The sequence below is a fragment of the Erythrolamprus reginae genome, chromosome 2 (genome assembly GCF_031021105.1).
Source record: "Erythrolamprus reginae isolate rEryReg1 chromosome 2, rEryReg1.hap1, whole genome shotgun sequence".
NCBI classification, from domain to species: Eukaryota; Metazoa; Chordata; class Lepidosauria; order Squamata; family Dipsadidae; genus Erythrolamprus; species Erythrolamprus reginae.
This window is the reverse complement of record NC_091951.1, coordinates 209372314-209395781: the sequence shown is the minus strand read 5'-3', so window position 1 is coordinate 209395781 and position 23468 is coordinate 209372314. Positions and strand designations below refer to the sequence as shown.

Sequence of the window (23468 nt, the reverse complement as noted above, 5' to 3'; positions counted from 1 at the left end):
AGGCCTTCTCTAATGTTTTCCAGCTACCTGAAATCACGAGAGCAGCAGTGGCTGTTTTAAAACAACTGGCAGCAATCCTGCTAAATGTCTTGTGACTATTAGATTGATGCACATTATCAACCCTCACACCAGTATACAGTATTACATTATACTGCCACCTATAGATCCTTGAGTTGTAATATTCCAGATGTGGTTCAGATAATAAGTCCTAGAGCTTCCAACAGATAAACAGTTGTAGACTTGAAATTTCTGAAGGGTAGCAATTGGAAAGGCTGAGTTGGATTACAGCTATAAGCTAAACAAAAACTTCAAGTTATTGTTACACATTTTCAGTATGATTTTCTACAGGTAGCCCTCAACTTATGAGGCCTCTTAATGACTGTTCAAAGTTATACTGGTCCCCCCCCCAAAAGATACTTACAACACAGATTCAAAGTAACAATGGTTACCCACCCCATCATGATCACCTGATTACATTTTGGCTACTCAGAAACTACTCCCATATATGTCCACTTGCAGCATCATGCTATCACATGACACTTAAAAAAAAACCAAAAACAGGCATTTCTGTTTTCCAGCAAAAAATACTCATTGTACACAATGGGTTTGCTTAATGACTGCAGTGTTTGCTTAATGATTGCAGATTTACTTAATGACCATGATGATTCACTTAACTACTGCAAAAAAGTCATAGAATTGAGTTGGTTGTGATTATTCACTAATGACCCGCACAATGTTTAACTCATTCTGGTCTCAATTACAGTTGTACATTGAGGATTACCTGCACATTTATACTTGGGACAAAATAATTTTATTATAATAACCAGTAAAGTTTAGAAAGACAAGCTTAAACAGGACATTTGATCTTGGATATCTCAGGATCAGATGCAGCAAGCTAACTTCTTAGCTGGATTTGTGTTGAAACAATAAAGTGTAAAATCCACCCACTGTACTTTGCAAACTATGGTTCAACAAAAAAATAATTTACCATTAGATATGAATGCAATCAGTTGGTCAAGCATTTTTTAGGCAGCTGCACAACAGGAGAAACTATCTTTATAAAAAGGGGTTCAACACAGAATGGAAATCAGATTGGCAATCCCCAATGAAAGCCACTAATAGGGTGGCATATTTGATAGTGTGCCTATCAAGCAAAGATCTGACTAACCGGTTTTGAAAAACTAAGGATTAATGTAAGATACTTGATTTTATGCACATCTATTTGTGGTGACTGTGAGGCTCAAGAGGGCAGCATGGCTGCAATTGGTCATCCATTTAGCACTGCCCAGAGAGTACATATAAAAATAATGTAGCCACGGCATTGATATTTATCAAAAGTCGTCATAAAAACCAGAGTCTAAGAAACGATAGGATGTTCCTCAGGAAATGTTGCCTTCTAAAGCACATCTTATCTCATCCCAAAACAATAAGACAAATATGGTTTTGCTTCAGAACCACTAGCTTAGCTACGTACAAATGCAATGAAGTAACCCATCTCGACTCACCGAGAAAATCCAGAAAGGAGTGGTGTTGTTGAAGTACATCTGTTCCAAGCTCATAAGAGACTTTGGTGAGGATTTTGTTTTTTGTTATAAGACGTGCAGCAAACGTAGAGCATAGGATTCAAAGACAACAAGGCCCTTTGACATAAAGTTATCACAAGGCTCTTGTGAAGCGAATTAATAGGGGAAGCCCTGACACACAGACGCCTAGGTTCCTTCCTATTACTGGTGTTGCAGCATTTTTGGGTTTTATTTATGCCAGCATCAGCAACTCCAGGATAAAATAGCCTAACATCGTAAGCCATTGGAGTTCTTTTAGCTTTGTTTTAGGTATAACAATATCACATATTTTGTCTATAGTTTTCTTGCATGTCACTATTAAGGATAATTTCCCTAGGTGGGCTGTAGCTTTTCTCTTTTCCTGCAAGCTTGATTGTTGTTCTGATTTGCCTTTCTTTTTCTCTCTCTCTCTTTTCTTTTTTAGGTAGGTGACATGATTAGAAGTTAGATAAGATAGAAGGAAAACGTCTTTTAATAAATAATTAAAGTTAGAATAAGCGATAGAAATAAGAGAAAGGGAGAATATTAGTAAAAGAAGAAGAAGAAAACATAGAATAATTGAATGACGACAGACTACAATCTAATATAAATATGTATTATTAGAAATATATAAGATGATTGAATGTAATAACTGATTAATTTTACTAGTTTTATTTGTAATTAAAATATATGACATCCAGGTGCCACACATGCATTAATATATGTATATAAAAAATAAAAAACCTGAAACAAAAAGAAGTTCAATGGTTTACATTGTGTCTAGATTCAAGATTGATATTAAAACAGCCATTTCCTATATGTAAATTTTTATTTCACAGATTATTGAATGGGAAAGGTGCAAAGCTGAGGAAGAAAACCAATGAACTCTTACTAGGAAGGAAGTCCACTAAGCTGAGTAAGACTTACTTCAGGAAGAAGATGCATAGGATTTCCTCAGGCCTCAAACCTGTCAATGCCCATGATATGCAAATACTTTTGGTTCTGCTATATATATATAAAAGAATGTCTTCTGTATTATGTACATACTTTTGGACAATAATGCAAATTAGCTAACTGGTCCTACTCTGATCACAAGTCTTCTATCTCAATTAAAAAGGATCAGGGAACTGGCAAGTTGTATTTGAAAAAGAAACAAAAAACTATTGTAAGATTTTTCCCTATAAAAATCTGAAAAATAGTAGTCTACATTAATGAAATTTTTGTTTCTGTATTACTTCACCCTCTTTTTCTTTGTGTCCTTTTATATTTTTTCTTCGTTATTTTACTGTAATTGGTTTCCCTAGTCAATTTTTTTCAGAAACAAAAAAAGTTGGTAAAATATGCACTCCCTCTCCCTCTTTAGCCTTAAGAATTGTTTTAACTACATCTTTCATTCTCAGAACTAACTTCAGAGAAGTCCTAATATAGTCAAGAATTGGAAAACATATTCAGAGGTAAATGCATTTAGGTAGAAGACCAGACTCCCAGTGCATTTTTTTAAGGTTAGGCATTCTAAATAATTGAATGGGGCGCTGGCTCTATTATTTCCCAAAGTAGCCACATTCAACTTTCACAATTCCTCAGCCAGGATATCTTTTGATGAGAATTCTAGGAACTTCAAAGTCCACTCCTCCAGAAGTTGTCAAGATTCGAAAATGCTTCACTGTACAAAATAGATTGACAGGATCTATTTTGGGTCACACCGCTATGGACTGCAAATGCAGGGTGACATTTTTGATTCAGGTATCATAGCTTATTAAAATGTATTCATCAAAGATGTTACATAAGGAATACCTAAATTTGACACTCCTTGCAATCCCCAGATCAAAAATATTATCTCATTCTAACTCCTTATTGCTTTGAAGCAACACTAGTCCCCCCACAAAACACACTGAATCAGGCCAGGGTCACCTCATTCTGCACTACAAGAAAAAAAATTGCATGTAAACTATAAATATGATCTTGTAGCCAATGAAGAGACACTTTTCAGAAGCCTATTGGGGAATAAAGGGTTCTGAGGCAGCTAGCATCTTCTACACTTGTGGGTGATCTAGTCCATATCTCGCCTCTTCCTCCACTGGAGCATTTTAAGGAGGCTGAGACTGGCTTTGAAGAGCCGATCGTGTTGGAAGATCATTTGATGAAAAGTATTGAGAGGCAGGTTCCCACTGGGGTCCGCATGTTTGAGAGTGGTGATGGGTGTGTAGAAGCTGTTGGTTTGATATCGCAATGGAGGGTTCTCAGAGGTGATCACTTTCAGCACATGCTGCCAGAAAAAAGAACAAGACATGGCATTAGAAACACAGACTACTTGCTATCTGTGTTTTAAAAAAAGTGTATGTTTGGATGAAGGCGGTATAAGTAAATTAGGATGGGGAAAGGTAGCAAACATTTAAATGTCTGATCTTAGAGTCAAGATGAAGCTTCAAACAATCAGGATATTTTTAAAGCTTCGTTTCCAATATTTTGTATTTTTTTTAACTCCCCATGCATACATACTGTATATCAGTGCATATACCTTTAAAAAATAATACCAACAACATACATAGCTACATAAGTCTATCTAATCTCTTATAGTTCCTTATCTACACCTTGTTAGGACTCTGTCCATAACTGTTGGGTTGACAATTGTTCTGCCGGGCTCTTGCATGAGCCCCTAATTAAATGCAAAGGTACAGAAAGCAGACACACACACGTGAAAAGTCAAGAATACTGTTTTTATCCAAAGAAAAATAGAAGCGAAACACCCTTTTGGTAGTCAAAGGGCTCACCTTCAAAGCAAACAGACTTGAATGCAGTGAAAAAAACAAAAAAAACACAAAGCAATTAACACGTAGCTGTGAAGTTGTCACAGCTACTCTCCTTCAAATGTTTTCCAACTCACACGTTTGACTATGATTTAAGTTCAGAGTCCTGATATCAAAGCACAGAGTTCTTGGAGAATCCGGAGAGTAAAGCCACATCCACTATCACGAACAGATAATCTTCCACACTGAGAGGCCGGCACGCTGCCCATTTAACAGCAGCCCTAATTAGTTGAACAACACCCAACCACAGGTGAACTCTCTTATCTCTTGTAATACCTATGTAGCTGCTCTTTTCTATTCATGGCCTTTCGCTTTCGTACGTCAATAAATGCTTCTTCATCAGAGTCCAGCGAAGATAAGGAGGAGGATGAATTGCTACCCAATGGGCTGTCTGCCATGACACAGTCACTCCCTGCTACTAACGACACTTCGCTGTCTGAAGCAGTCGGCAGTAAAACAGGCCTCTGACACTGGAAGGATTCACCCACATCCACCCCCACAGTCCTTGGGGAAGGAGCTGGCCCAGAGCCAACCAAAACAATTACGGCTGCAAGTGTTGCAGACTGCCACAAGAGGGAGCTAGAGTTTTTAGCTTATTTCTCTGAGTCACCCTCTCTGTTTTTCTTTGTCTGGCTACTCACTGTTAATGTTAGGCTTGCCAGTGTTAGGCTTGCTCTGCAATTCTTTGCTCTGTGTTGTAATTATGTTTTTATGCTAAAATGTGTTTAGACTTGATATTTTTGTTCGCTGATTATAGCAAACACAACTGGTAAGGAAGACTATGTACTTGGTAATATTTGGATTGTTATTCTGACTTATTATGTGTATGACTTTAGATTGTTTATCTGAATACGTTATTTCACAAAATATACTTTAATTCAAGTTAGTATATCGTGTGTGGCTGAGTAGTTATTCACAACTAATCTCAATCTAAACATTTCTGTGTGTGTACAACCTTGGTGAACAAGGATTACTCTGCTCATACATTAACACACCTCTATCATATTAATACATTTGTCAGTCTGTCTTCTTCTTTTTCTTTCACTCCTTCATTCTCTCCAACTCTTCCATCTACTTCCCTTCCCTTCCTTCCTTCCTTCCTCTTTCCACTCCACTTCTTCCTTTCTCCAACTACAGTGATCTCTCGGTTAGCGCGGGGGTTACGTTCCAAGACCTCCCGCGCTAACCGATTTCCGCGTTATACTGGATGCGGAAGTAAAAACCACCATCTGCGCATGTGCGCCATTTTTTTCATGGCCGCACATGCGCAGATGGTGGAGTTTGCGTGTGGGCGGCGGGGAAGACCAAGGGAAGATTCCTTCAGCCGCCCAACAGCTGATCTGCTCCGCAGCGCGGAAGCAGCGAGGAGCCGAAGATGGGGTAAAGGCAAAGGGGAAACCCCATCTTCGGCTCCTCGCTGCTGCCGCGCTGCGGAGCGGATCAGGTGTTGGGCGGCTGAAGGAACCTTCCCTTGGTCTTCCCGCCAGATCACTTGCCGCTTGCCGCTTGCCGGTCCACGCCCCCCTGGATGAGCGGCCCCGCATGGCCCCAGCGCCGGACTCCGTAGCCGAACGCCGCTGTCAACTTTTCTTTTTAGCACTGGGGAGGCAAGTCAGCTCCTGCCCAGTTTTAAAAAGAAAAGTTGACAGCCAGCGATTGTTCCGCTGCCGCCAGCATGGCCTGGCTGGCAGCGGAAGATGTAACGGAGCCCACGGGGGATTCGCCTTCCTCCCACCCGCAGCCGAGACTGATCGTGGGCTCCTTCGCAACCTCGGAGAGCTTCCAGGGCATGAAAGCTCACGAAAACCAGGAAGCTCTCCGAGGTTGCGAAGGAGCCCACGATCAGTCGGCTGCGGGCGGGAGGAAAGCGAATGCCACGGGGCTGGGCTCGGCTCCCCCCTCGGCTCCCCCCCTTACCAGCCCCGCCGCGGAAGGCTCCATTCTGTTCCCTGCCGGCCCGATTGAGCGGCCGGCGGTCTCCATTCAGGGAACAGACGTCCACCCCCTCCTCGGAGTCCCCGGCACCCAGCGTCCCCACGCTGCCTCCACCTCCCGGTAATGCGCCCGACCTCTGCCTCTCTCTTTCTCTCTCATATACCACGCCGGCAACAGGGAGAGAAAGAGAGAGAGAACTAGCGTGGACTTATTTTTTATTTTTTAATATTTTATTTTTTTAATTAATATTTTTTGAAAAACCGCGTTGCAGCGTTTCGCGCTAATCGAGAACGTGCAAATCGAGGGATCACTGTACTTCCTCTTTCTACCTCTAAACCAGTGTTTCTCAACTGGAGGTTGGGACGCCTTTTGGGGTTGAATGACCATTTCATAGGGGTGGCCTAAGACCACGTGAAAAGACAAATTTCCCATGGTATTAGGAACTAAAGCTTCTATTCTGGCGCCTTGAAATATATTTTTATAATTCAACCAATCAGGCGTTTACAGTGGTGGTGTCCCTTTGATCTTCCTGCCAATCAGCTTAAAGCTCTGATGGGAGAATTGGCGCTAAACCTATGGTTGGGATCACCACAACATGAAGAACTGTATTAAGGGGTTGCGGCATTTGAAAGGTTGAGAATCACTGCTCTAAACCTTCCCTTGAGTGATTTCAATTCCGATGAATCTTATATTAAACAGACTGATAGTATATTTATTTATTTATTTATTTATTCATTCATTCATTCATTCAATTTTTATGCCGCCCTTCTCCTTAGACTCAGGGCGGCTTACAACATGTTAGCAATAGCACTTTTTTAACAGAGCTAGGCTATTGCCCCCACAATCCGGGTCCTCATTTTACCCACCTTGGAAGGATGGAAGGCTGAGTCAACCTTGAGACGGTGATGAGATTTGAACCGCTGACTTTCAGATCTACAAGTCAGCTTCAGTGGCCTGCAGTACAGCACTCTACCTGCTGCGCCACCCTGGCTCATATTACTAAACATATTCTTTTTGTGTTTCGTCTCTCTTATAATATTTAAAAAACTATGATCGTTTTCTTTTAATTATTGGTATATGTTGTGGTTAGCTCTGGCCCAGCTCCTGGCAGAACAGTATACACTTTAAAAAGAATGCTACCTCCTCATTCTAATTTTGTCATCTGGATTACTTCATTTCTTTATCACTCCTAATCTTTTGCTTTTGTGCACACTTTACTTCATTTTTAAATTATATTCATTTTCTATCCAATTAAAAAACTTCATCCAAACATCAGATTCTTCTGTCTTTAAGTTTCGTTATCATTCCATTCATCTTGAAGGGGGGGGGGGCTGGTTTGATTAATCTTCTAGAGTCAGTCAATACTGCAAGTCACTTGAAGAAATTAAGGCTCCTGGCCACTGCAAGAGGCCTCAGTAAGCGAGACAGGCAGGAAGAAGCATCCTCTTACCTCAGCCACCTCTTCTGGAGACTGCCCCAGTGCAGTGAAGACCTCCTTGGAGTAGGCTAGATAGAAGTTGTGGAATATATCTAGTGTCTCTTTATCCACACCTGAGAGATCCATGCTTGCTGCCTCTTCATAAAGCTTCCTCTCAAACTCTGATAACACTGGTCCTGGCTCAATTAAACTGATTCTGTAGAAGGAAAGAAACAGTAAATAATTGGGATCCCCCTCGCCCTGATGAGTGACCTAACAATCTGTGTGTCAAAGAAGCAGGTTTCCTAGTCTTTGAACATCGTCAAGAACCAGTATGCCAGGCATCACAGCAGACACCTTTAAGATGGTTCCTATTTGTTCTACATATTTATATGACTTAGGACCCAAGGCCTGAGCTTTACTAAGCAAGAGCTCTTCGCCCACTTCAGTTTAAAAAACTGTACTGTGAAGAAAAAAATTGAAACCATTTTACAAATCCCATATTCTGATTCAGAAGAATTTAATTATAATGCATATATCTCATGCTTTCTTTTAGCCTCATAATCGTGCAGAGGTCTTTCTGAGACTGATGTTCAAAGCAAATAAATTAAATAAAGAAGCAGTCAATTTTTTATTATTACTTGTGACTAGCATAATAAATTACAATTAAACTATGAAGTGGTAAAATATCAATAACATTCAAACAACTTTCATCACATTTGCTCTACCACTGAAGTCAACCAATGCAGCAAATAGCACTCCTTCGTGGTCCATATTTCAGACAGAGGTTGTAAGATTAGGCACCAATACTATTAGCTGTTTCATAGTGCTTTCACAGCCGTTTCTAAGCCTATTGCTTCCAACAATCTGGGTCCTCATTTTACCCACCTCGGAAGGATGGAACGCTGAGTCAACCTTGAGCTGGTGGTGATATTTGAACTGCAGTTAGCTGAAATAGCCTGCAGTGCTGCACTCTAACCATTGCGCCATCCCAGCACCCCCACCGATTTAAAGACCATCTGTTTTCCTGCTAATGGGCCTCCAGTCTATCTACTCCCAAAGGTCAGTAAAGTAGGGTAGCCACCTACCTTGACTGGAGTGTCTATATGTATGCTATGTGCTGAAAGCTGCTTTGGCTGGACTATGAAATCTGACTGATAAAAATCCATAGGATCACTAGATGACAACAAAGAGATAAAAAGAAGTGTGAATATTTGGCTGCCATCAGTGTTTTATGGATTCTTTCAGCCCAGATCAAATCATGCTAAACTTTAGCAATTCTGGAAAAATAAGTCTCAAGATTTACACACAATCTTGATCTGCGTGCTTGCTCATTTAATTTTTACTGACCCTATCCTGGGTTGTATTAGTCTAATAATGCCCAAAGAAATTAGGGGAATGAAGGGAACCTCAGTTGTGATCTGTCTTAATTCCAATCCCACTGTATTTACCTGATCCCAAATTTTAGGGCCTGCAGGGCTAAGCTTTCACAGAAACCCTCCACAGCAAATTTGGAGGCAGAGTAGATATCATTGAAGAGGAGACCTGCAGGGAATTAAATATTGCAAAAAACAAAACAAAAAAATGACTCACAGACATGAGTGGTTTGTTCCTTTTTACAACTGCTAACGAGATTTCCCAAAAGAAAACTGAAGCTGCTTTGCACTGAATAGCAAACTTGTCCCTTCTTGGACCTGCCCTGCTGTTGTGCTTTTAGTTGTTATGTTGTTGTTGTTGTTGTTATTATTATTATTATTAATTAGATTTGTATGCCGCCCCTCTCTGTAGAGGTAGAAAGAAGATATGGAAAAACATGGTGGGTTTATTGTTTAGTATGTCAACCTACTTTATAAGACTAAATTAAAGAAGATAGCATTTCATACACATTTGGGAGCAGCATTGGCTCTTGCTTGCACAAACCAGAACTATTCTGGCTATACAGTATTGGATTTGTCATTGAACCATAATGCAGCAAACCACCTGATAGTCCAATATATTGTGTGAACCCAGCATATGCCATCAGTCTGTATCACAAGAACCCGGAATATCCGGTTTGTGTTAAATGACCTGAATGATATCATGTGAACACAGACCTGACTACTAACAAGTTTTGATTAGAAAACTGAAGCCCAGAGGGTTCATTTTACTTTACAGGGTAGCATCTTGCACTCTGGCTGCGTGGGTATACTTAACTAAGTCAATTAAAGACTGAGTAGCTACAATTGTACACTTTTGTGGGTTTTAACTTTTCTTATTGTTTAATGTGTTGTGCAAACACAGCCCATTAATTTAGCTTCTCATTTAGTTTATTTATGTGTACCCAGAAGAGAAGCCAAGTTAAACTTGTAAAGGTCCCTGAAGGGATGTTGACAAATAAATACACAACGGATCAGCTTGAAGGCTTTTTAAACCTGAGGAGGATTCCTCAGGTTCACGAATGATTTTGCCCAGGGAGGAAAGCGCTTTGGGTCCCCTTCCCTTCATTTTGCAAGCTGCTTTCCCTGCAAGGTACTGCCAGGTTCTTTGCATGACTTGCCTCCAGTTCTTTGTTCTGAAGCAAGGAAAGGATGGAGCTTAATGTTAAAAGGATCTTGACAAGACTGGAAATACTCTCACTGCCTGCAACCTTGCAGAGCTGCTACCTGTCAGAGAAGACAAGATAGACCAACAGTATGACTTGGCATAGGCCAGCTTCACGTTCCAGACAAATAACCTGCATGTTGCCATTCTGTGGAACCCGTCCCACCCTCATCCTCTGGGGTTATCAAGGCTGGTTGTCCAGAGAATTCCACAACATTTTCCTTGGTCCTCCGAAAGGAGCTTCACCTTGCAAACCTAGGACGCTGCTCATCACAACAACATGCCCTCTCTTTCGCCGTTTCATGTCAGGGAAAACTTCCTGGATGAGGCGCACCAAGCCAAAGAAGTTGGTGTCGAAGAGGTGTTGGATTGAGGCCATGCTCTGGCTTTCCACTGGACCAATCAGGCCAAATCCCGCATTGTTCACTGTATGGGAAGGGAGTGGCAAGTTAGCAAGAGGGAACAGGAGAAAGCAGAATTTCAAATCCTTGTGAACTTGCAAAATCAGCAGTGGAGAAGAGGAGGAGACCGTGTTACAATTTAACTTATTGTCTTTAAATCTTAGCAAATGTTAGCAGACACTGGTCTACCTTGAGGATCTGTTGGGCTTTCTCTGTATTTTAAGAAGCACCTGACAAGGTTATTTCCAAATGGCAGCTCACAGAGCTTCCCCTATTCCTCAGCAATACACATCACCCACTGCTATCAAGTGACTCATATGCTACTCCACTACTACAAATCACAACTTTTCGCATCCTCACTTGAACCTGCACTTTTCAAGGTGGAAGATGGAACTTTCAGTTCTGGATTTATGACAAAGTTCCCATATAAATGCCATTCTGCAGAGAAAAGGATATCCTAGGCTCCTTGCCCGAATATGTCCTACATCTAGAATTTCTTTGTCATAGTGTTCATAGATGTGTCCAAACAGCTTAAACCTGGAGTTGGCAAATACATTAAGTATCTTAGATATAACTTCCTCTATTTGTTGCCTCCCTCAGCCAGCATCTATGGGAATTGGAAATCCTAGAAACCACAGTTCAAGGATACCTAGGGAATATCAAATTGGGGCAAAAATCTCTCAAAGGATCCAAGTCTAATTCAAACATGTTCTAATTTGCTGGCCATGGCAGTAACCAGACAGTTGGTGCAAAAGGAACATTAGACTCTACAGACTAGTGCAGTCACAGTCCAAACAAACCCTCTTCGTCCTGCATAAGAGAGGCTTTATTTGGGAGAATGAGCTTGCTTTCCTACCCAGAACATCGACCCTGCGTTGGGGGATGCTGTTCACGCAACGCCTGATAGAGTCCTCACTGGTCACATCCAGTTCTTTGATTTCAAGCATCTTATCCAGGGCAGGCCCAGCTTGCTCCTTCAGGGCTTCACTTTTCTCCAGATTTCTCATGGTGGCAAAAACTAAGGAAAAAGAATGTAGACCAGGAATTATAAGGCATCACTCTGGCCAAGTTAGGGAGGGCTTCCTTTCCTTCTTTGAAGTTTCTGGGCTTACCTCGAAATCGCTTCAGCTCATCCCTTGCCAGGCGCACAGCTAGGGCAAGCCCAATGCCAGAGGAGCAACCAGTCACCAACACATTTCGCACAGCCATATTTACCTATGGGAGGAAAGCAAAAGAATAGGAGAAAAGCCCCAGGAATAGAACCGAGGCTAGAGACACGAGTGGAAGGCCTTTGTACTGACAAAGTGTGGGAACCCTGCCGCTCCGAGTCCACGGAGAGGGGCGGCATACAAATCTAATAAATAATAATAATTATTATTATTTATTATTATTATTATTATTATTATTATTATTATTATTCCCCATGTCCCCACTTCAAACATCACCTTTGCAAAGAATTTCAAGTCTCTTTCAGGCCTTCTTCCCATCTAAAAATGGCAATAATAATGATGATGATGATGATGATGATGATGAAGAAGAAGAAGAAGAAGAAGAAGAAGAAGAAGAAGAAGAAGAAGAAGAAGAAGAAAAACTATTTTACAAACTAATAAAAAGATGATTGAGTTAGTCTAAAGTACTTGGAGCATTCAGAAAATAGGTATAATTTTTAATGTTCACAATAAGTGCAAAGTAGTTTTTATCAACTATGACAGTGATGGCTAACAATTTTTTTCCTCAGGCGCCAAAAGCGGATGCACAGCTATTGCACACGTTCCCACACCCATAATTCAATGCCCCCCATGCCCCCCCACTGTGCATGCATGTGTGCCCCCCCCCTCATGCTGCTCCACTCCCTGCATACAACCCCCTTCCTCCGACTTCCGCTGGGCCTGGTAGGCCTGTTTTTCACCCTCCCCACACTCCAGAGGCTTCCCTAGAGCCTGGGGAGGGTGAAAATGGCCTCCACTGCCCTTCGGAGGCTGAAAATCCCCCCCCAGAGCCTCCATGTAGGCCGGAAATCAGATAGCCAGCATGGACATGTGCGCTGGAACTGAGCCAGGGCAACGGCAGAGATGGCTCCGGTGTTCACCATCACAGAACTATAGGATTTCTAAAATCGAATAATTCTGTCAGCTAAAATGAAAGCATTTTGGGCCTTAGCCCTGGTTGAAGAAGGGGAAAAGGGGCCTGTGACTTCTGGATGCTACTAAGACAGCTCCTGGTTGCTCCCCTCATTATCTTGCTGGCTGGAGTTGCTGGGTTGAAATTTGGAAAGAAATTAGAGGGTTGGTTGTTGCCCCAGCTACTTATTTCTCCTCACAGTCTCACTGGCACTAAGGAATAACATGACTATCTATACATCTTTGCACTATGAAATGTAGGACTATGGAATGTAAAATAAACTGCAGCATAAAATGCCATATTGTCCATAAGCTGCTGTGCTGCAGAACTAAACATCCAAAAGTCCTTCCCTCCATGACCAGGCACAAGAGTTTATCTATAAGAAGGGAAGTGTTATTTATTTATTTAAAAGACTTACATGGCTACCCATCATGCGTACCTTGACTTTGGTTAGCTCACAAAACAACAATAAAAACTAAGCAACTCCCGAAATCTCAAAGGCAACATCCCTCCCACTGCCGGAAGGGGATGACTTGATACCGCTATCTCGACAAGGCCAGCAGGGGGCAACTTCTCACCACCGCTAGGTCCCCTCTCTCAACTTGCTGCTGCCATCTCTGCAGGACATTTCAACACTGGAAATTTACCTCCAAGGATAACTCGATAAGGGTCTTGTTTGTAGAGCTGGGTGCGCGAGTGAGCTGCTGTCAGAGAGGGAGGCGATGGGTGGAGAGTGGGGTTGGAAGCAACAGTGCAGTGACATGGTGTCGGATGGGGTGTCAAAATGGGAAGCCCCCTGCCACTCTGCAACTTTAAAAAAAAATCCATTGCATTATTTCAGAGATGTGGAGAAGGGAAATCTGTTGCTTGGATAACAGTCTATCCTCCATACTAACCTACCCAGGCTTCGTGCCCTGGAGAGTCCAGAGCATGATACCATGGTCTTTCGAGACTGAAGGACTGCTTAATGTTTAAGAAGTGTTTTTTGTTCTGAAAATAAGGGCAGCTTTGGGAAGCAATGAGGTGAGATGTCAGTGTAAAAAAAAACAACCATCCAAAAATTCTTGTTTTGAGTTGCATTCAGATCCTTCCCTATCAAGCAGATTGCAAAGTTTGCAGCCACATTTAGCTGCGGGATTTAAGGCACTACAGAAATGGGGCTGTATGAATAGGAAACTTTTGAGTCCAAACTGGAAAAAAAATCCTCTTCTCAGCATTACTCTTTTCAGTGTTGGGTTTGGGTAGGGGGGAATATTGCTATGACTCTCCAACCAAACACACTCTGCATATGACCTGAAATACTATGAAATCACCCACATGGCTTTGGATGGATAGCAAAAAGAAAAGAAAATAACAAAAAATGAAAAAATAATTGAGGAAGTGGCTTCCAATCTTCCTCTCAATAATTTTACAGACAATTTTAATATCTCTCTCTCTCTCTGATTGTTTCAAGATTCCCTTCTTTCTATAACCCATTCTTTGTCATTGTAAGTCACAAAATCATTTTTTTCACACACAAAACCCCCATAAGAGTTAAATGTGTTGGAGTTGAAAAGGCACAATATGAGGTTTGGATTGTATGGATGATAAAGTCAAATGTGGATAATAAATAACATTTTGTTAGATGTGCAACACTGAATATAAGGAATAGATATAAATCCAAGCTATGCCTTAAAACACTGCTATGGATCTCAGCACAAGAAGAGAAACAGCAGGCAAAGACAGAAAGTTAATGTAGCAGAAATTATTGGAAAATCACCAAGAGGAATAAAAAATTAAATCAAGAGAACAACTAAAGGCAGAAGGATATAGTTGTCAATAATTTTCCCATTTAGAGTTATATCAAAAAGGACTTTAAATGGAAACAAGACTTATGGTATAGAACAAAGTAAGAGAATATGAAGTGCAATTGGATACTGATGCTGTATAATTGCTAAAATGTATAAACATTTGTTGAAATTTGAAATGGAAGAACAGGCTAAAGAATTGTGGTTATAATATACAGATGGACCAATGGGAAAATATGTGGTCAAAAGGTTGAAATTTACATTAGGTTACAATCTTAAAGATAATTTCTATAAATTGATGTATTGTTGGTACATAATGCTAGAGAAATATAGAATGCATAAAGGAAGTCCAAATGCATGTTGGAATTGTAAGTACAGTGGTACCTCAAGATATGAACCCCTCGTCTTACGAACAACTCGTGATACGAACCCGGGGTTCTGAAAAATTTTGCCTCTTCTTACGAAGTTTTTTCGAGTTACGAACCAGCGTTCGGAGACTGCTGGGAAGCCGCGCGGCTGTTTTAAAAGGTGACAGCCGGGCGGCGGGGCTTCCCAGAAGCCTCCCGAACGCCGGTTCGTAACTCGAACAAAGTTCGTAAGAAGAGGCAAAATTTTGCTGAACCCCGGGTTCGGTTCGGGAGGTTGCTGGGAAGCCCCCCAGGCCGGCTGCGACCTTTTAAAACACCCGCGCCGCTTCCCAGCTGTCTCCCGAAGTCGAACGCTAAAGCCAAACTTCCACGTTCGGCTTCGGGAGACAGCTGAGAAGCGGCGCGGGTGTTTTAAAAGGTCGTAGCCAGCCTGGGGGGCTTGCCAGCACGCCCCCGAACCCCGAACCCGGGTTCGGGGGGGGTGCTGGGAAGCCCCCCAGGCCGGCTGTCACCTTTTAAAACAGCCGCGCGGCTTCCCAGCAGTCGCCGAAAGCCGTTTTTTTGCGGGGGTTTTTTTGGTTGCACGGATTGACTTTACATTGTTTCCTATGGGAAACAATGTTTTGTCTTACGAACCTTTCGTCTTACGAACCTCCTCCTTGCACCAATTAAGTTTGTATCATGAGATATTACTGTAATATGAAGGGATATACTTGGTTAAAGTGTAAAACTAAAACATTTTAGATTCAAATATACACATTGATATGAAGGATTTTAACATTTAATATTGAAGCCACAACATTTCCTTTTAGGACTGCTGGATACATAGAAAAGTCATAGAACAGTGATGGCGACCTTTTTTGCTTTGGGTGCCGAAAGACCATGGGCATGCACTATTATGCATGTGCGAGTGCCCACACTCATAATTCAATGCCTGGGGAAGGTGAAAACAGCTTCCCCTGCCCCCAGAGGCATTCTGAGGGCCAGAAACAGCCCGTTTCCCAACTTCTTGTGGGCCTAGTTGTTGTGGTTAGCTCTGGCCCAGCTCCTGCCCCAAGGACTGTGGATGTGGGGGGAGACATCCACATGCTGCAGGCCTGTTTTGCTCCCGGTGGAATCTGCTGATGAAGGCTCCTCTGACCAAGGAGACATGAGTGACAGGGAGGAGGAGAGTGTGGCAGACAGCTCAGAAGGAGATCAATTATCTAGCTCCTCCTTGGATTCAGAACAAGAGTTAATGATACAGCCACGCATGCGGAGAGCGATGCATAGGCAACAACTGAGATATTATTATCAAAGAAAATGAGGCCACCTGTGGTTGGGTGGGGCTGTGGTAATTAGTGAGGTTGCTATAAAGAGCAGCCTGCCCTGTGGGTTTGGCCATTGGGGAGGATTATCTGATCGTTGTGTTTCATGACTGCTTTACTGACTTGGACCTTTTGTGTGCTGATTTTTCCCCGCTTTGAAACTAAACCAGGGCAAAGTTTGTTTCACTTTGTGAAAAAAGAAGGACTGTGAATTACCTCACAGCTGCAAGCTAAGTATCACAGAACTGATAAGGGACTTGTATAAATTACCAGTTTGTTTGGAGACGAGTGTTCTTTGCTATCCCAAAAGAGGGCTTGGTTTAAGTGAATTTTCATTATAAAGAACATTGTTTTGAATTTTCAAACGTGTGTGTGTCTGAAATTGTATCTGTGCATTTTTGGGAGGATTCTACCAGAGAGCTCGACAGAACACCAGTAGGCTTGTGTTTCACTCTCCATAGGCTTCAAAGCTTTCCCTGGAGCCAGGGGAGGGTAAAAATGCCCTCCCCCATCCCCCTGGAGGCTCTCTGGAAGCCAAAACCCCCCTCCCAGAGCCTCTGTGCAAGCAAAAAATCAGCTGGCCAGCACACAGATGCACGTTGGAGCTTATCTAGGGCAACAGCTCACGTGCCAGCAGATATGGCTCTGTGTGCTACCTGTGGCACCCGTGCCATAGATTCACCATCACTGTCATAGAAGATTATGCCAGTATATTATTATTCCTTCAAGATTATTGGGTATACAAAGATTTTAAAAACCTGGCATGACCCGCCTTGGAAAAATGGTTGGTGAAATTGCCTGAACTTGCTAAGATGCCAACTGACTTCTTTGGTTGGAGAAAAGAAATTGTATTGACGTCTTGTGATGTCTTGTGAAGCCTTCACTTCTCAAGACTTGTGTCCTACCAGCTATTTTGAGCTGATTTTCTTGACAGTAACCCAGAAAGGTATGAATTCCACTAACCTGCCCATTCCACAACTCAACCAAGATTATTAATAAATTTTATTTCTGTTAAATGTTGTATCACTTGCAAAAGTGTTACATTTTAAGTAACTTTCCATCTCTTTCATCTTACTTATTTAAAAAAAAACAGCTGAAAAAATAGGGGACTCATGACTGAGGATTTTAATATTTTAAGTCTTAATATTTAAAGCTTTTTTAAGAAACAAAGAAATTAATGTGACTGTATTCGTCCATCTCAAAAGTCATGTCAACGAGAAGCCAAAAATGTTTATAGTATATCATAAACAGCAGAAACCCAAACACAGTAAAACCAAAAATAGACAAGTATTTATATACAAAATGTAGCTTTTAAAAATGTAGCTTTAAAAAAAAGGACAACTTGTCGCAGGAAAGAAAACAAAAAACAAAAATTTCACTTTGATAACTTTGAACAAAGATTTTTTTTTTGAGTTAACTCAACGCCAGGGGTCTGAGTTAACAGATCCATGCAATATTCTTGACAATAGCATAAAAGAGGTTGCTTCATTAGGGATTTTTCAAAATTTTCCAGTCTAGTTCACAGGGCTAGAATTCCTTCATGATTTCCCATCTAAGTATTAAGCAGGCTTAATCCTGCTTAAAATATAAAGCTCCCCCTTCTACTCAAAACATACGTCAGTATTAATCAAATTTAACTATGGTGCCCTACTGATAATTGTTGCAAACGCTCCTTGTCCACCTCTGTTAATGTCAGATCTGAGGAGGATGAGCCAGGCCCCTCTGGATACCCTGGGCCAGTGGGGTTGCCAGCTGATGCAGAGAATGAGAAAGAAAGTGATCTGGATGAATCTGAGGAACTGCCAGAGAGGGCTAATATACCAATGGGGGAGTGGTCCCAGTCGGAGGATGAAGCAGACATTAGAGTGGATGACCCATTCTTAGATGCTAGATACAGGAGGTTACTGAGAAGACAACAGAACTTGTATAGTAAAAGGAAGCTTGCAGCTTTACCTCTTGGGGATTTGATGCCACTCCCAGCAAGTATAAAAGCAAAGGATTTGGGGAAATTCGGGGTGAGGTTTCAACGTTGCTTCATGGATGCTTTGTTAGAGTTGGGGTGCTCAAAAATGCCCCCCTGAAACCTGATTTCTGCTTTGCTAAAAACATTGTGCCAGATGCTGCAAGACTGTTAGAAAATTGATGAGGTGATTTTTCTATCCTGCATTCCCTTTCTTATCTTGCAGGAATGCAATTAGGCCGAAATTGGTGCCTTTCCGGGAACCTAATCTGATTATTTTGCTGCAGAGAAAAAATACTCCCTGAACAAAATTTGACCAACTGATTTCTGCTTAATGCTGTGCTTTTTAATAAAGAGTGTGATTTTAAGCTAAAAATAGTGGGTTTTAGCTGGTGGTTTCACTCCAAAAGCCCAGGAACAGAACAATAATAAATACTTACATGCTCCCAATAAGAAAAAAAAAACCCAGTTCAGACTCCTGCGGACTGAACTGATATGTTTTAACAAAATTATTTAACAAAGAACTGATTGTACAGTCAGTCATTCTGCATTTTGTAATATAAAATACAGAACATGCAGCATTTTATCTTTTCAGGGCACTTTCTATCCAAATAGGACATATATATTATTGAACAGAACAGAATAAATTTGAAAAAAAAACCATATGAAAGTTCAATTCACGTTGGCAGTTTTCTTGTATCTATGGAGCCTATGTTCTCTTCCCTTACTAAGGCTTCATTGTCACTATAGATATCAAGTTGACTATAAATGAGATATCATTTCAGATGCTGCAGAATTATGATTATCCTCATTCCCAGGAAATAATTTTAGGCTGACTTCAATATATAATCGGGGAATGAAATTATTTATCTTATTAAGATAACTCAGATGTCAGCCATTTATATATGTCTCCATCCAGCCATCTATTTTCCTCAGATAAGTAAAATATTATGGTAATTTCTGTGCCAAAATCGATGGCTTACTTTAAGAAATCCAGCATGGTCAAGCATTCTGTTGCCCTTTAGTTTAACAAAAATATGAGGCACACAGAAAGCTAACTTTGCAGTGTAGCATTCCCCCTTCCTGTGGAGTTGGTTCTACTGAGGGAAAACCCAAATCAGGGAAGGTATGTCTTATTAGAGAATTTCTTGTACAGAATTTAATATCTGATCATCTCGTAATATTCTATAATTTCAGGATAGACATTACATATTGAAAAAGAAACAAAGGAAGATACAGATAGTCCTTGACTTACAACCATTTGTTAAGTGACCCCTTGAAGTTACAATGGCATTGAAAAAGTGACTTATGATCATTTTTCACACTTACAACCATGTGTTCATCTTTTGCAGTTTTCTAAAAAGCAAAGTAAATGGGGAAGTCCGATTCTCTTAACAACCGTGTTACTAACTTAACAACTGCAGTGATTCACTGAAAAATCGTGGCAAGAAGAGTGATAACAGTGAGACTAAACTCACTTAACAACTCTCTTGCTTAGCAATGGAAATTTGGACCTGTAGGTTGAAGACTACCTGTATTACATTCCAGAATAATTTGTGCAAAAATAAAAATGTTGAGTCTCATGCATTACAAATAGAAACTGGAAGATTAAGATTAGGTCAGGGCTTACAATCAGCCCCATGCTTTATTTTCTAAAAGTTAACTGTTATTTCTCTTTTGGTGCCTTTAAGTCAGACATGATTCCTGACAATTTTCATGGCAAGATTATAGATGTCGAATTGCCATTAACTTCTTCCAGGATGGTTTTTGACTTCTCAGTATTTAGCTGAGAGGGAGTGGCTGACCGATGATCACTCAGCTGGACTCCATTCCTAAGAAAGGACTAGAACCAAAGTCTTCCTAGTCCAAATCCAGTGCATTCAACACAACACCAAATGTGCATTGCACTTGAGAGCACCAAAAGTTTGGGTTCAAAAATTGCTGGAAGATTTCAAGGAGGAAAGAGGCAGAAAGGGGCCCAAAGCTGTAGAAACAGAAGAGGAGAACAGTGAGTAAATCCACCTTGAGGAAAACACAGAAGCTCACTAGAGGACTTTGGCCCAATCATTCTCTCTAAGCCTACTTCAAAAGGATGCTGTGGGAAGGATTCAAGGAATGCAGTATATGCTGCCTTGTGTTTCTTAGAAAGGCAGGATATAATTTTTCAAATAAAGAGATTAGTGGAATGATCTGGATAGTTTTCATTTGCCTGCACAAGCACCAGGAATATGATTCAAGTCAATGAGATGTCACCAACCTGCTTTAAATGACTTGTGCCCAGTGCAGAAAACACCTCTCACAGTTGTTTTATTTGGTGAGTTAAGTTTGTTTGGGATGTAAACCAAAAACTTATTTTTAAAGTGGCCTTAAGTGTCCAAATTTCTTTATACATGTACATTGTCATGAATGGGAGTTTAAGAGGACAGACTAATCCCAAAATGATTTGGGGCTGAAAAGGCATATAGAGCTGTGTTCTTTATTCAAGTCCTCCTTTGTGGAGCAGAGTACCCAATCCAACGTTCTCCAAATGCAAAGTATTTTTGCACGATTCTCAATTAATTGTGCTGGCTTCTGGGATTGTGGGAATTAAAGTCCAATTTTACCGAAATACATCAGATTAGAGTAATAAAATGGGAACTTGGTTCCATTAAGAATATTTCCCGGACTTTTAAGACCAACAGTTCTCTTTAATGATATATACAATGCCTGGTGGAGGGAGTCTTCTGGAGGAGAACTGCTAACACTTAAGAGCTTGGTCTCCCACCACGCAGTCAACTACCCTGGAGCGCCAATTTGGCAGAGGGCTATTGTAGACCACGCCAGGCAGAGATTGAGGTGGCTCAATGGTTTGGTTCACTTGTGCTAGCAATTCAACTAACTGCCAGCTGTAGTTCAGCAGTTTAAACCTCACCACCTGCTCAAGGTTGACTCAGCTCCCCATCCTTCCGAGATGGGTAAAATGAGGACCCAGATTGTTGGGGGCAAGAGGCTGGTTCTATAAACCGCTTAGAGAGGGCTGTAAAAGCACTAGGAAGCCGTATATAAGTCTAAATGATATTGCTATTATTGGATGCCCTCGGGAAAAAGTTGAAGCAAGGGAATGGAAGCGCGTGATTTCTACCCTGGGAGAGAAACCTTATCCCGGAAAACTCCTTGCTAACAGCGCGCGTTCTCACGCAGCCCTGTCTGTTTCTGGAGGGGGGGGGGGAAGAAAGCTAGGATGGCGCCTACTTGGGTAGCAGCTTTCCAGTAGTGACCACTTCTCCAATATCAGAACCAACCACCTACCTCGAGAAACTGTGCCCAGTCCCGAAATCTTGTTAGCGTGTGAGGAAAAGGGGGAAGCCAAAACCTTCCCACCTCCCTCCACTATCTGCCCGAGAACCGGCCTTCCTCCGTCCCGTACACGGGCAAAGGACGGGCAAGCCCGCCTCAACCTGAAGGACGCCGGTCGTTGTAGTCCTCACGGCTCCCGGGTTGCTTTCCTTTGGCCCCGCCTTCCCAGCGTTAAGAAGGGGAAGGCGTGACATGCAGTTTGCTGAAGGTCGGGATGGTGTCTGGGCGAGGAGACCAGGTTAAGCGAGTGTGTAAAAAAGCTATTGCTTCGAAACTTGGAACAAAATGATTAGTTGTGGATTTTGCCGACGCTGAATGATTTCGGATTCCAAATATACACACGGACCAGAGTTTCCAAAGTGGTCTTGCTGTACGTAAAACACTGCAAATGTTATTGATAGAGTGTCTAATTTTAATACTGAATATAGTCCCATTTCCCATCCACCCACCCTCAAAAAATCATAACGCGTTGTTATCTCTACCTCCCTTTCTTGTATTGCAAGCTAGGTTAACGTGCCGCAGATTTGGATGAGTGTGTTGGAATTAATTCATAGCTCAATTTACCATGGGTTTTCTTTATTGTACTTATATAGTGTAAATTGTACATGAAGACATTGGAGTTCTATGAAAAATAAGGAACATCCACATTAACCAAGATGTCAAGAAAATTGGAAGGTGAAACAAAATGCTGGAAGAGAAGCTTTGTAGCTACACTTTATTATTTTTATAAATATAAGGTGAACAAATGACAGATCTAGAGAAAAACTGAATGATGTGCAAATAGTGGATTGCAATGAGGATAAAGCAGCCAAATCTATTTAAACAGCCAATTTCCAAAAATTTAGCAGAATTGGTTAATTATGGTAATTAACTTGGTTAATATTTGGTTTGGAACACCAAGAAAACCCAAAAGGTGGCATGATAACAGCTTCTCTGTTGTTGCTGAGAAAAAGCTACATGCATTTACTTTAGGTTGAACTAAACCTGAAGTAAACTATTGTATTCCTGCTAGAAAATAAGCCCAACAGATGCTGCATGTTTACTTCAGTAGGCCACAGCTCAGACCAGGAGGAAATAATGAACAGATAGGCTATTTTGACGCAAAGATGGGAGAAACAGTTTTTCTGAATAATTGCTAAAACTGATGTTGAAGCTGATTATGTTCAAGTTAATTTTATTTCACTACAGATCAATTTTTTAAAATAACTAGACACATTTTTTTGTCTTTCTACACAATTGCACCCACCCCGCCCTGAGAATTAAATATATATTTTGGGAAATATTAAAAGAGGCAGAATATTGTAATTCCCTTATAGGAGAAGATGAGAAACATTTCCTTCAACCACAAGCAGAAGCTTGAAGAGGCTGGTCTTTTGAAATGGAGTTTGTTGTGCCTGTTCAGAAAGAGTGGGCCAATCTATTCATAAGTAATAGAGTCCAAATAAGCAGCACAATTAGACAAGCTGAGAAGATTAGCTCAGACAAATACCTAGGATTTGCATTTCCCCTTTTACCTGAAGAGCCAGCCATGACCCCTTAATGACCCCGTAGGAATCTGGTTGTAGCCATTAAAATATTAAGGGATGCAGGAACAGGCATCTCAGTCAGAAATATTATTATTTATATTATTATTATTATTATTATTATTATTGTTATTATTATTATTATTAATTTGATTTGTATGCCGCCCCTCTCCGAGGACCCCAAAGAATGTATAAAAGCCCACCTATCTCTAGTGACTGTGCAAAAACTAATACTATTAGCGCGGATATATTGTATGTACCAAATAGAAATCATTTTTTAAAAAAATCCAAATTACATAAAATAATAACAAATAAAACAGGACAACCTATGTATACTAGGCAACTTTAATGCAATTGTAGATAATAAAAATATTATAAATGTATA

The 23468-nt window shown here is 41.0% G+C and overlaps 1 protein-coding gene across 4 annotated transcripts; it reads right to left on the bottom strand.

Annotated features, from left to right (window-relative positions):
* Positions 1 to 2197: 2197 nt before the first annotated feature.
* Positions 2198 to 21728, bottom strand: LOC139161882 (retinol dehydrogenase 8-like). Of its 4 annotated transcripts, XM_070741575.1 has the most exons (9): positions 21513 to 21590; positions 12127 to 12168; positions 11794 to 11896; positions 11538 to 11699; positions 10527 to 10706; positions 9152 to 9245; positions 7734 to 7917; positions 4133 to 4197; positions 3716 to 3807 (listed from the first exon to the last, which is right to left on the bottom strand). In XM_070741575.1, the coding sequence occupies exons 2-9, from the start codon at positions 12166 to 12168 to the stop codon at positions 3798 to 3800; spliced, it is 840 nt and encodes a 279-aa protein (XP_070597676.1). In that variant the 5' UTR covers positions 21513 to 21590; the 3' UTR covers positions 3716 to 3797. The 4 variants fall into 4 exon arrangements, with proteins under 4 accessions (XP_070597677.1, XP_070597678.1, XP_070597675.1 ...); XM_070741576.1 differs by lacking the exon at positions 12127 to 12168 and having other exon boundaries at positions 2198 to 3807; positions 21513 to 21626; XM_070741577.1 differs by lacking the exon at positions 4133 to 4197 and having other exon boundaries at positions 2198 to 3807; positions 21513 to 21561.
* Positions 21729 to 23468: the final 1740 nt, after the last annotated feature.